Raw genomic sequence first — 12,533 nt, forward strand, 5'->3', positions numbered from 1 at the left:
TTTTGTGTTCCCTGTAAACTGGCGGCGTTGTGTCCATGCATAAATGCCGATAGAACAAGAGACCAAACCTGCGAAACAAAACATGCCAACAGGCTTATGGCATGTAATGAAGGGGTTATTTACCATATCCCCCTCACATGTGGTAGGGCATATCATGGGCAAACGGGACGTTGTTTCATGAAAGGTTGAGGGAACATGAACACTCGATGGGGACTAGAACGGCTTCAAATCCACCGCTTCATTGCAAGGGCTGTGAACACACCCGTGCAGGCCTATTCTTGAGGGAACAGTTGTCTTAGGCAAAAGACGTGAGCGTGTTGGCCGTGAATTGAAGGAAGCTCATTTGATCACAAAAATAGCTTGAATTGCGTTAGCGATGCATTCGTCTTTTTGGGCAAATCTGAGGAAGAGTTTTTAAGAAGACTCCCCTGAGTTGGGACCACGTGTACGGGCGCCTTTTATGATGTTAACTGGAGTGAACAATGCAAGCAGCCATTTCCGAAGATCTTATGATGTCGCATGTGTTTTGCCGGATTTTACCTTTTTAATGTATTTTCATTCCGTTTTCGCCTTCTCATAACCATTCTTTCATGTTACTTTGGCCCTCTACACCACGTGTCATCTTTGCCGTTTCTTTGTTAGATTCATCGGTCACTGTTATCGCCTTTACGATTACGACAAATCCTTTAGAATTATGACAAATAGTCTTAGGGTCTTTTGAGTCCATGCAGCGATCGAATGAAGGAGAATGAAAACAGTCCAGTCGGTACTGTCGCATTACTGATGCCGATGTGGGATGTCGATAGAGGTGACCTCGCTAGGGTCTCCAAACTTCTCGTCGGTCCGAATTGTGGCCGGAATGCGTCCGCCTAGGAGGGCAGCCTCGGTGAGTGTTGCGTATACGAGCATCAAAGCTCGAGTCCCTCCCTACGGGGCGGCCGCACGGAGTGGGCATATACTCGCCTCGCGAATGCGTTGCACCTTCACGGCCGTGGATTGCGTGCACCTGTGGTCCCCGGAGCCACGCCCCCTCGACATTTGTGTTTTTTTTTTTTCGAAACAATTATTGCTTCCGCGCAGAGGCGCACGCACTTCACACCGCCTGCTTCGCTCCAATCCCGGCGGCTTTGTCTGCTGCCTGTCTTAGTTTTGTTCCTCTGCTTGTTTTTTTGCCTCCCACTCACTCGTGACACTTAGCTCGTACTGCGTTTCTCCGTTGAGGAGTTCTTAGCCGTTGGTTAAGTGCAGCATGAGTATATCTTCTGGCTTCCCAGTGTTTATATACACAGTCAGCGCCGTATAGAATGGGAACCATATACCAGGCGTTTCAGCCGAACACTTTCAGAAATTTCCAAACATAGGCTTTTTGGGGTAAAAATATGGCTTCTGCGGCATAGTATTGCCAGTGTTGGCGAACAGGAGAATCGTCCTAACTAGTAAGCTGGTTAACGAAGTTTTAATAACTTTTTAAATAGTAAAGTTAGGCGCCTAGCTGTAATTAGAGATTTGCAGCCGGTCGTTAGTAATAGCCATATCAGTTTTTACAATTTCTAAAATGCGATTGCCCTTGGCGCCGTGGCTCGACAAAATTTGGCTTTTTCGACTAGTTACGTGCACTGGAGGGGTTGCTTTGCCCGCATGCTTTCGAAAGCGCATGTATTTTCGTACGATGCAGCCCTCGCCGAATAATTTAAAAACTGATATGGCTATTACTAACGACCGGCTACAAATGTGTAATTGCAACTAGGCGCCTAATTCTACTACTTAAAAAGTTTATTATAAAAATTAGTTAACCAGCTTACTAGTTAAGCCGATACACCGGTTTTCTCGTGTCTACCAACACTACGCCGAAAAGCCATATATTAACCCCAAGAAGCCTATTTTAGAAAATTTTTGAAAGTGTTCGCTAAAACACCTGGTATGTTGTCATGTAGGCACTGCTAATTCATGTCAGAAGTTCCATGGAGATGGAACCCTGGCTCCGCCAACACTAATTTGATCTAGATATTATCTAACACTGGAAAGCGACGTTTCGTGGATAGAGTTGTATATGAGTTGAGCCCTGCCCAGCGGTACGGAATCATTAGTGCCCAGAACGTTGCAGACACGATGTGAGAACGGTAAGTTACAAAAGTGGTTGGGAGTTCCCGTTGGGTGTCGGTGCCAGCCTGTTTCTTAGGGCCTGCAGCAGGCTCAACCCTCGCAAACAGACAGTACCCGGGACGCGGTTGAACGTAATAATCCGCAAAATATAGCCGCAGCGGTACTGCAGATAAGCGTATTCCACATAAACCTTATTAACTGTAACATAGTTCCCCATATTTTACTGAGTTCTGCATGTGAAACCCGGTTCAATTTATTTTATAACTTTCTAATAGTTTCACTGAAGTTCCAATTACTAGCTGGAACCTATGTGGAACCAGATTGAGATGATAGTGCATGCTACTGCTGCTGTTGCTACTGCTGCTAGATTGCATGCAGCGTTTGCGTTATGCAGTGGACGACCGGTTTCTCAAATTGAAGTGCGCCTGTAGGACGGCGCCGTGCTACATGCATCCACTGTTCGGCAGCTACGCGCTCACCTCCACGGGAGTACTGTGCTCTGGCCGTCCTCATCGTGACTCCTTCATTGGAGCAGCTCCAGAGGAAGCCGACAACGTGGTGTGCACGAGGCGCGTTAACAACATGCACATGGCCTTTATTTCTCCTGGGACGAGACGTTGAAAGAGGCAGGGTGGGGATCACGCGATGTCGCATCATTTGTGCATGTCACGCTACAGGACACTTGATCCCGAGGAGGAAATGCAAGCACTTCAATCATATCATTCATTCAAGGGGTTCCAAGCATGACGTCAACAGCGTTGAATCTTGCTTTAAGTTGATTCCGACTGTGCATGAACGCATTCATTTCAGAGAACAAGCCTGTGCTTTGTGGGAAATAGCGCGAAAGGGCGTCAAGACAGAAATACGCAGGACTATCGTTGAGTTTTTGTTTTTCTGAATACTCATCATGTGTCTCTCTTCGCATATTTTCATGCTGATTCCCACAAAACTCATTTGTACCAGCTCTTCCATTGTTTCATTCTTATCCAGACAGCAATGTGTGCTGGTACGATAATCTCCTGCCGTGTCTGTTTTCTTTCTTTCTTAATGCTTTTAGCAAACAAACAACAGTAAACAATGGTGCAACAAACATTTGTTTTTCGGCACATGAACACAATAACATGGACGTCAACAGCACGGGCATAATATCTTTGGGAGCAAAAGTTTCATCTGAAGCGAGCCATCAATGCACTTTTTTCACATTCAGCATGCTTCCGATAGGGAACTAATGCTACTAACCCACGTTGTTAATAAGGTAATAAGGTAGGTTAATAAGGTGTACACTACAGGAGGTTTTTCTGAAGTCCTCTTTGCCGGTTAGCTCAGCCTTGCAGCTGGTTAAAAAAAAAGTTTCAAGTTAGTCAAACCGGATTGCGTTTGCCGATAATTTTCCGTGCAGCGTCCGGCACCCCAAGATAACAGAAGCTGTAGTGGCGCGACCCTTTTGTGAGACATGGTTGGAAGATGGCAAACGCATAAGAGCAACTCGTTCACGCTAGGCTAGTGTTGAATACCCAAGCTGTGGCGCGCGGACGCATTAAAACGAGCCCGGTACTATACAAGCAGGACGGAACATGCCATCTACCTACTCGCGATCACAGCTTGGGCTCGTGTCAAACACGTGTGATGTCATGTTGTAGTCTCGACGCAAACGATGATGCGACGCGTGACCAGACAAACTTGTTGATTTTGTACAGTGTCCACACAGCAAGAAGCGGCGGCGCTGCAGCTCAGGCTGGACTCAGGGAGCCGTGGTTCGTTGTCAGTAAAAGCGGCGGAGACGCACTCCATTACAACAAAGCTGTTGCGGAGTTCTCGGAGCATTTCGCCCACGGGACGCTCCCTAAATAGCCGGCCACAACCAAAGATGCCATAAACAAGACACCACTCTCAAGTGCGAACAGCTGGCTCCGTTGCCGCCAGCTTGTACAGCGGTTTCAACGAGATCCCTCTCGCCATGTCGTCCTTCCTGCGGCGAGTACGTTGATTCGAGCGTAGCGATCAAAAGACATGAACGCGCGAAGTTGTAACGCATTCTGTGCAACCAGTGCGGCACTGGGAGCCCATTGATTTGACGCCTAGCTCACTGGGAACAGCACCACCAATGCTCGGTCCTCGCGGAAAAAAAAAAAAAAAGATATCTTGTCATGCAACTGTCGTGACCTTCTCAATGACTGCAACTGGGAGTTCCCAACCAGAGCTGATTGATCATGCCAGTGATCGATACGTGGGCTCCGAAATCTGGTGCTCTGACTGGGCCAAAATTTGGAGGTCTGCGGAGGATCACTTCACTTGCAGCCTAAAGTTCTTCAAAACACGCGGGGAAGAAAGGCAATTGCAAGGCACCGCCAACAGCAGGATGTGGCGCCACAATCTGCTAACCTCCAGAAATTGGACGCGGGTTCTAGCAGGATTTTGATTCACAGTTCCGTAAGTGATTGAATTGAAGAGCTGTGCTCTCATGTGCATCAGAATCGGCAAGGACGAGCGAATGACCTCTTCGGTCAGTGACCCGCTCGCTTTGCGCTCCTCCTCAGTCTCATGGCGGCGGCTGCTGCGCAGGCCAGAAAAGCACGGGGCTTCTCGGGTGACCAAGACATTGCGCCAGTGCAGTTTTGCACGCACTTGCACCTTGAAAAGTTGACCTAGAGGTAAACATACACGAAGGGTCTTCAAGAAGTTTTGCCGCTGACTTATTTTAATAAATGATGGAACTGAAAGATACTTCGTTTAGGTAAAAGTTTGAAATTACCTCTTCCCACTGAGAATATCATTTCTAGACATAATCCCTACCAGTGGCGGTACACTCCTGCCATCAGTCCACTGGTCTATGCATGAGGTCCTGGAAGAATGAGGGTGGCTCATGATAGCGTCGGTGGTGTCATCAGTTTCAGCGAACTGCACGTATTGTCTCTGCCAAAAAAAAAAAATTCAGGGGGCACTTTGTTGGCCTAAAGTACGGTGAGGCGAAAGCCTTTAGCGCTGTGTTGCTGCTTGTGTCGCTGATATGCGGTTAAGATGTTAATTAAGTACACAATTGTTTGTGAATCTTAAATGCTGGAGACACTGGAGACATCCGTCTGATACGACGCCTTTCTGCAAACACTCTCCAGCGTACTAGACAAGGAGAACTAGATATGCGTTGGCAGGAAGTAGCGTAGCATTAGCACGCTCGGCTGCGGAACGGAAGGATGGTGGTTTGAATCCCATCGTGCATAAAGATTTTTTTTCTGGTCTGGCTAGAAAAAGCGTGACAACTCTGCTGGCAACCTTCTGCTGACAAACTTCTGTCGACAACGATGAGGCATTAAAGGCTTTCGCCTTAATAACCAGCCTGTCCTTACTTCTCGTCATACTACTACCGCCCTGATGACGAGAGCTTCACGCCACGCAGGTTATCCTCGCACCAGACTATAGGGCAGCAGCAGCAGCAGCGCCGCCGCCAACGCGATTTTTGCCGTTGTCGCCTGGTTACTTTTAGCAAAGGCGGCACTTTTCAAATGCTTCTTGATATCGGGAAGCATTCACAAGTCCGGTAGCGCAAGACCGTTACGTTGGTGGGGCTGAACAACAGCTCTCAATCTTGTATACGACGGCAGACCAGTCGACCGACGGCGGAAGCGCGTGGACCCTGGTGGGGAATATGTCGGGGGCGCCCGGTCATTCCAGGCTTTCAATTCCATCAAATAATGGAAAAGCCAGTCAGGAAGTTGAAACATGTGGAGTCCCCCTCTTACGAACGTTCGCATGTGTTACAAGAGCAGCGCTGCGACTGTGACGCGAGAAGGGCCCAAAGAAAGTACAAACGAGCGAGCAAGGTGTCCCATATGAAGTTCGTTTGGAGCTTCGTCTGCAGGCAGCGGAGCTTTGGAACCGTTCACACGACTGCACTGCTTGATTATTCCAAAGAAAACAGAGGTCGCATAAAAAAAGTATCTGAAAAATTTGAAAAAGAAACCACTCGCAACCCGTGGTATAAACTCCGCATGTCAAAACTTTCATTGCGTACAAGCAGAGCACGCATACTAGTTTTGAAATACTTTTCAAGCAGAAAATACCCAACGGCTGAACACGCCTCATTCGCTTCACTTGCACTTGTCGACTACGCGTTGCAGGTGCGGTTTCCGGCGTTGGCATGATCGTATAATCGTACTGTACGAAGGGAACACTGGTCCGCCTCAAGTAGTTTACCTAGTTATAAGATACAAGGGCACATAAATAGAGAATAATGTTCAAACGCGAACGTCATTTCCGCCAAGCTCCCTCTTTCTTAGCTGTACTGGAAGACAACAAAAACGAAACAGACAGGTACGAAGTGCCTAAGCGCTACATTGAGGGAAATCTTCGCTCCTGTTTTGCGCTCAGATATTGCTTTTTTACACCTCCTTGTACAAAGTGGCTTTCATAAAACAGGCTAAGTGCACAGGCGCAGGTTATGCTGTGCCACTGCTGTATCAGCCAGCACTGCAAATTTCCGCTACTTTCCTGCAGCTCTAACTGGCGCAGTCTGTTACGGCAAAGAGAAATAAGAGCATTCAGCTGTTGTGCCGCCCCGGGAATTGTTAGCTACCCTCCATACAGAAATAGCCAAAACAACGTGGCGATCACTGCCTTCGAGTCCGTTGATCATGTGTAACGGGGTTTGCGATCACATTCTGAATAAATGCGCGGTAGTGCGCGCGGGCCCAGCGTCAACGCTAGTGCTCGTGAAATGGCATCATTTAGAAACAACTCCAAGGTTCATTGCCATACCGTGCATCTGGGATGGCAAATCATCCGCTAACTTGTGTCCCTTTTCTAGGCGCCCCGCCGCGTTGGCTCAGTCGTTACGGCGCTCGGCTGCTGACCCGAAAGAAGCGGGTTCGATTCCGGCCGCGGCGGTCGAATTTCTGTGCAGGCGAAATTCTAGAGGGCCGTGTACTGTGCAATGTCAGTGCACTTTAAAGAACCCCAGGTGGTCTAAATTTCTGGAGCCCTTCACTACGGCGTCCCTCACAGCCGGAGTCGCTTTGGGACGTTAAACCCCAATAAATCAAATCATATCACTTTTCTAGGCAGAAATCGCAGCCAGGAAAACTTGAGCGCGTCCTGCCTGCTCTGCCGACAGCCCGGGAAAACTACGCTCCTCCGTGTACAACCAAGCCAGCACCTTTCCGAGTCTGCTTTGCTGATGGCGGGCATCTCAGCAAACGCGTGCCTCACCAGCGCTTTGAAAAGATCCTTGAAATAAACGAGGCTGTTCAGTGGTGCGGCCACAGACAGGTGTGCTTTGGCTCAAGTCCCAATTAGTGCTACGCTTTGGAAACTGTGCTGCTCTCGCAGCCCATCGCCACGCAGGAGACTTGAGGCTGCCGGACACCCGTCTACGCCGAAGACTTCGAAACCGCGGGTAACAAGAGTATAGGCGGAACCGCGAAAAGTGAGTTCATGAACTTCCAATAGGTATTGGGCGCTCCTCGGTGAGGGCCGAATATAGGTGCTCAAAGTACAATGTCCCGGCCAGACTTAGGGGCAAGTGCGACAGGCACCGCCTCCCAGGAGCGTTAGGAGCCTCGTAGCTTTCTCTTGCATATCTGCAACTCAAAAATCAACAGCTGGATTTTGCTATACGACCGTTCCAGGAATTTTGAGCCTTATAAAATTAAATCGTTAGAAATATGACTGTGTTGACTTCGAAGGCACTTTTTCTCCTCTACAGTGTATAACCCTGAGCGTATGTTACAGAAAAGTGAGGCTCGGTAAGCGATACACTGAAACTATCCGGGAACGGTGCAACAACCACAAACAGGAGCAGCAAGGATAAGAAGCGGCGACTGAGTGGGGCACGAATTCAGAGTGTTGTGTCTTAATTCCATTCAGTGATTTCGAGTGTGGAAATGATATGTTATCACATTCATTTCAGCTGCGAATAACAGAGGATAGGTTAGACTTGCAACGCGTATCGGCGTGTGCTCCGTATCAAACAAATGCTTATTTGATGCCGCGTCATCAATGCTTTGCTGTTAAGCACTTGTTCGCGACATCAACGCCATTAATAGCTATTCAAAGCTTGGGCCAAGGCTCACCTGGGGGGCGAAATATGGAAGCTTATGAAAAAGGTCGAAGGAAGACTAAGGACAGCGCCGCGAGCGATGGAAAGTGACAACGTTAACGTCTGTGGACAGAGAGAAGTCGACTGATAATGGCAACGAAATATTGCGATACCGCTGATGTAAACCAGTGCACTGTACCCAACGCTGCCTCAAAACAAAACTGATGTAAAAGGAATTGTGGAATGCAAAGCGTTACAGACAAGAAGATTTTTGATTTAGTTGTGGCTGTGCTTCAACTAATCTGTTCTCAAACTGTGCGTTCTAGTCACAGATCGCCTCTTTTGTATGTGCCCATTGTAAATAAACGAGAAAAAAAAAGGCTTACAGACACAATGTTATTATAACTCCATATGCCAATATCGATGCAGCGTGCGATCCTCCCACAGATAGGTGTTGATGATTTTTTGAGCGATATTTTTTTATTTTTACGGGTATTTGCAATACTGAAGTTCTTCAGCAGCATTTCAATATGTTTGTCATTCCCTACAGGATAACCCCCTAATATCAGAGACAGGATCACATGCTGTACAGTACGGTCCATTGTTAAAGGGAACATGCGATCGCGTGGCCTCCGCGCTTCGCGAAGCCCTGTTGCCTAGATGCGGCGAGAATAGGCGGCATGCGGCGCATGCGTTGAATGACCAGCCGTCATGCTTACTGCGCATGCGTCTTGTGCCGACAGTTCCCACAAGTTCTCGGCGGCAGCGCTCCGCGAAGCGCGGAGGCCACGCGATCGCATGTTCCCTTTAACAGTGGACCGTAGTGTACAAGGCACAATAATCAAATACTAGCGCGGGAACACTATGCAAACAAAAGCTCGTTAAAGTGCGCTTCCATGTATTCGCCACAATCTATTATTGTGCTGTGTTTGGAGCGTGCGTCAGTGTGGCCGTTACAGCAGCGCTCGCGTGTTAGCCAAGAAATCCGGTGCGCAAAGCAACATTCAGTGTTCAGTTTTCTCATCTGTGGTAGTGACTTACTGCTTCCTTAGCTGACCACTAAATATGACCGGAAAATCGGCTACAGTTCCAAGAACGCCGCTTCTCCTCCGAATGTGCACTGCTAGCGGTGGTGTTATCGTTCAATGCAAAACTGCCGTCGTGCCACCCAGAAGTGCAGGTGGAAGGCGCGGATGGGAACCTTCACTCGCGTACAAACGCACCGCCATATCGAGACCATGAGGAGTGCGCGGTCTGAGAGACGTGTACAGTGCTTTCCACAAACTAGGCATTAGTCGCAGCTCATAATTTGTTGTTTGGTCCTGCAGTGACTCCTGAGCGCTCATTTCACGTCAAGGAAAACGACGCTACCATGTTCTCGTCGTTACAGGCCTGTCAGGATGCGCGCGGTGCTCGAATGAGAGGTCGGACATGGCTCCTCTCACGGAATCCACGCCGATGATTTCGCCTTTGCTTTGCTCGTTAGTGGCTGAACCTGTCGCCGCACAAAATATTACCGGACCACAGATACTCTCCTTGGACTCTTCAAGAATGGTATTCTTAGCGTCGTTGTGGGAGCTTTTAGAAGGGAATATAGATTGGTAGCGGGGCAGGTGCACAGGACGGCGCTGTCTTTCTTGTCTGCCTAATTTTGATCCCGTTCAGCTTTCGGACGATATGAAGCGTATCACTGAACACGCTCATTTCGAAACCATCGGAACACGGTGCGAACGGACACGTTTGGATAGAAGAGAGCAGGAGTGCCAAAGTGTTTCACCCAGTTGGTTTTGGATCAGCAGACCTACATGCGGGTGCACTCCCTTTGTAGCAGCTTTGCCCGCATATAAGGCTGTCCCAACTTCATGATCCTGGCGCGGACGACAGAGGAGGTGTAAGATAACCGGAATGTCGTGCCTGATGACGCGCACTTGACATGTTGACAAGAATCAAAAAATGGCGGCTTGTGCTGATACGGTAATGGTGCCGGGCAAAGACACATACTGAACGGATTTAGTGTCGGCGAATACAAAAGTAGTGATGGTAGTATGCACGTGATGACGCAGCACTGTTTGCACATGCGAAACAGGACGTTCTCCCGAATCCAGCCGGGTTGCTTGCCCTTCTATTTCCCACAAACGGTTCGGCCACCGTGCGCGGGATGAGCCCGGCCATGTTGCGGCAGGACATCCTGCATAGGGGGAAAAGCCTGTCTTAGTTTCCAGATAAATGCGAGGCAAAGGACGCCGGCTGTTTCGCACAGTCAAAGCGAGGGGCGCGACATGTGTGGACGACTAGGACTGGTCGAGGTTCTGCAGCCAGTCGAAGATCATCATGTTGCGCTCGTACTTGGTGAGCGGCTTTCCGCGGTCTCGCTGCACGTCGCGCACGGTGAGCGACAGCGTGCGCTTGGCGCGGAAGCCCAGCTCGTCGCTGGTGACTTGCACGCGCGGCAGCGAGGAGCCGGTGCTCAGGTCCAGCTCGCTTCGGGTGAGTCGCTCGAGCGCCCGGTACGTGGACAGCAGCCGGCGCCGGATGTACATCTGCCGCACCTTCTTGCTCACCGAGCGCACCAGGTCAGCAGGCGTCGGCGCGGCAGCCTCCGATGCCTGCGCGTGAATGGCTCAAGTGTTGGAGAAAGGCACCGACATTTCAAAAAGATAGTGCTATGTGTGAGCTAAAGAAAACATTACGGGCATTTCAGGCGACTGGCTTGCGTGGCTGCGAAAAATACTGTCCATACATAGAGCCCCTTCCTGTATTTCCCAGCTAGGCAACAATTATTAAGGAGACAAAGGTGGAGAAACGAGGGCCTCGTTTCCCCATCAACAGTCATTAGAGAGCAGGGGGACCGTAGAGGTTAGGGAGATAGGGAATAGGGGGGCGCCAGTGCGCAAGAACTGGAGGGGACACTTGAGCTCCGCATTAAGGGTATGACGCCAAAAGCGTAATGGGTTAATTACCATATATGCCGAAGGTCATTCTCTACATTACATACATAGATCCCTGGGAGTCCTCGTAACCGTGCTGGCGCAGCGGTTAAGTAGTGAGCCACTGCCCTGCGGTGGCAGGTGCTGCCACTGGTGGGGCTTGTGAGATAGACCAAGGGGCGTTATTGACGCGACAGCATTAAAGGCACCTTTGCCCAGAAAATCCGGTGTCGGAGTTGTGAGCAAAAAATCACCAGCATTACTCTGGCAAGTGGTCTCCTAGTAGGCAGGTGGGGGCCGCCTAGGTCACGTGACCTTGCGGCGTCATCGCAACCTGTCCACCGTGGCAGGTGGCAGTTAAATTAACGATTGGTCGCTCGGGAAAGGCAACCTGGGTCTCACAAGCCCCACCGATGGCAGGTGCTGCCATGCTTCTAAGTAAGTAATATCCGTTTCACAATAAGTAATAACCATTTCAGTTTTTAGCTTTTGAAACTTGGAAAAAACAACCTAGGCGCAAACAATTTCACAAGGACAAAAAGAGACGAGGAGACAATGGACAGGCGCCAACTTCCAACTGTTTATTGATCGAAAAAACACAAACATTTGTAGCCTCAGGCAACGCCCACATTTACACACCACGTGCCTTATTGCAGCCGTGACTTATCGCCTAGCACAAACATTATTGCACAGAAAATCGTACTCCGCCGCATACAACTTAACTGACGTGTCACTCACGCACAAGGCTGCCTTTTTCTTTATGTGAAAGGCTTCCAATAAAAGCCTCGCCTGCTTGACCTTGCTTTTGCCCAGAATACTCGCCTTTTCCAGTCGAGGTGCACACTTGCCCGTGTTAACATGGCTCACCAAAGTGGCGTATTTATCTTGACTATTCCCTACCTTTTTGTCATGTCCCCAAGGCGTTTGTTGATGCACCTCCCCGTTTGCCCTATATAGAACATTCCACAGGTCAGGGGTGCATCAACAAACGCCTTGGGGAACATGACAAAAAGGTAGGGAATAATGAAGATAAATACGCCACTTTGGTGAGCCATGTTAATACGTGCAAGTGTGCACCTCGACTGGAAAAGGCGAGGATATGGGCAAAAGCAAGGTCAAGCAGGCGAGGCTTTTATTGGAAGCCTTTCACATAAAGAAAAAGGCAGCCTTGTGCGTGAGTGACACGTCAGTTAAGTTGTATTCGGCGGAGTACGATTTTCTGTGCAATAATGTTTGTGCTAGGCGATAAGTCACGGCTGCGATAAGGCACGTGGTGCGTAAATGTGGGCGTTGTCTGAGGCTACAAATGTATGTGTTTTTTCGAGCAATAAACAGTTGGAAGTTGGCGCCTGTCCGTTGTCTCCTCGTCTCTTTTTGTCCTTGTGAAATTATTTGCGCCTAGGTGGTTTTTTCCAAGTTTCAAGATGCAAAACCAACTAGCCCGTCAACATGCCTTACTGAACTATATATCA

At 49.1% G+C, this 12,533-nt stretch overlaps 1 protein-coding gene across 1 annotated transcript in view; it reads right to left on the reverse strand.

Moving 5' to 3' along the window:
• Nucleotides 1–2,672: 2,672 nt before the first annotated feature.
• The window catches only part of LOC149349417 (uncharacterized), a 30,082-nt gene continuing 20,221 nt past the window's right edge, over nucleotides 2,673–12,533 (reverse strand). The window contains exon 5 of the mRNA XM_089578346.1: nucleotides 2,673–10,740. Within this exon, the coding sequence (XP_089434472.1) occupies nucleotides 10,426–10,740 (315 nt within the window). The 3' untranslated portion in view covers nucleotides 2,673–10,425. The remainder of the gene's footprint in view (nucleotides 10,741–12,533) is intronic.

Source organism: Amblyomma mixtum, chromosome 3, assembly GCF_055824585.1.
Source record: "Amblyomma mixtum isolate Tamu chromosome 3, ASM5582458v1, whole genome shotgun sequence".
Lineage (NCBI taxonomy): Eukaryota > Metazoa > Arthropoda > Arachnida > Ixodida > Ixodidae > Amblyomma > Amblyomma mixtum.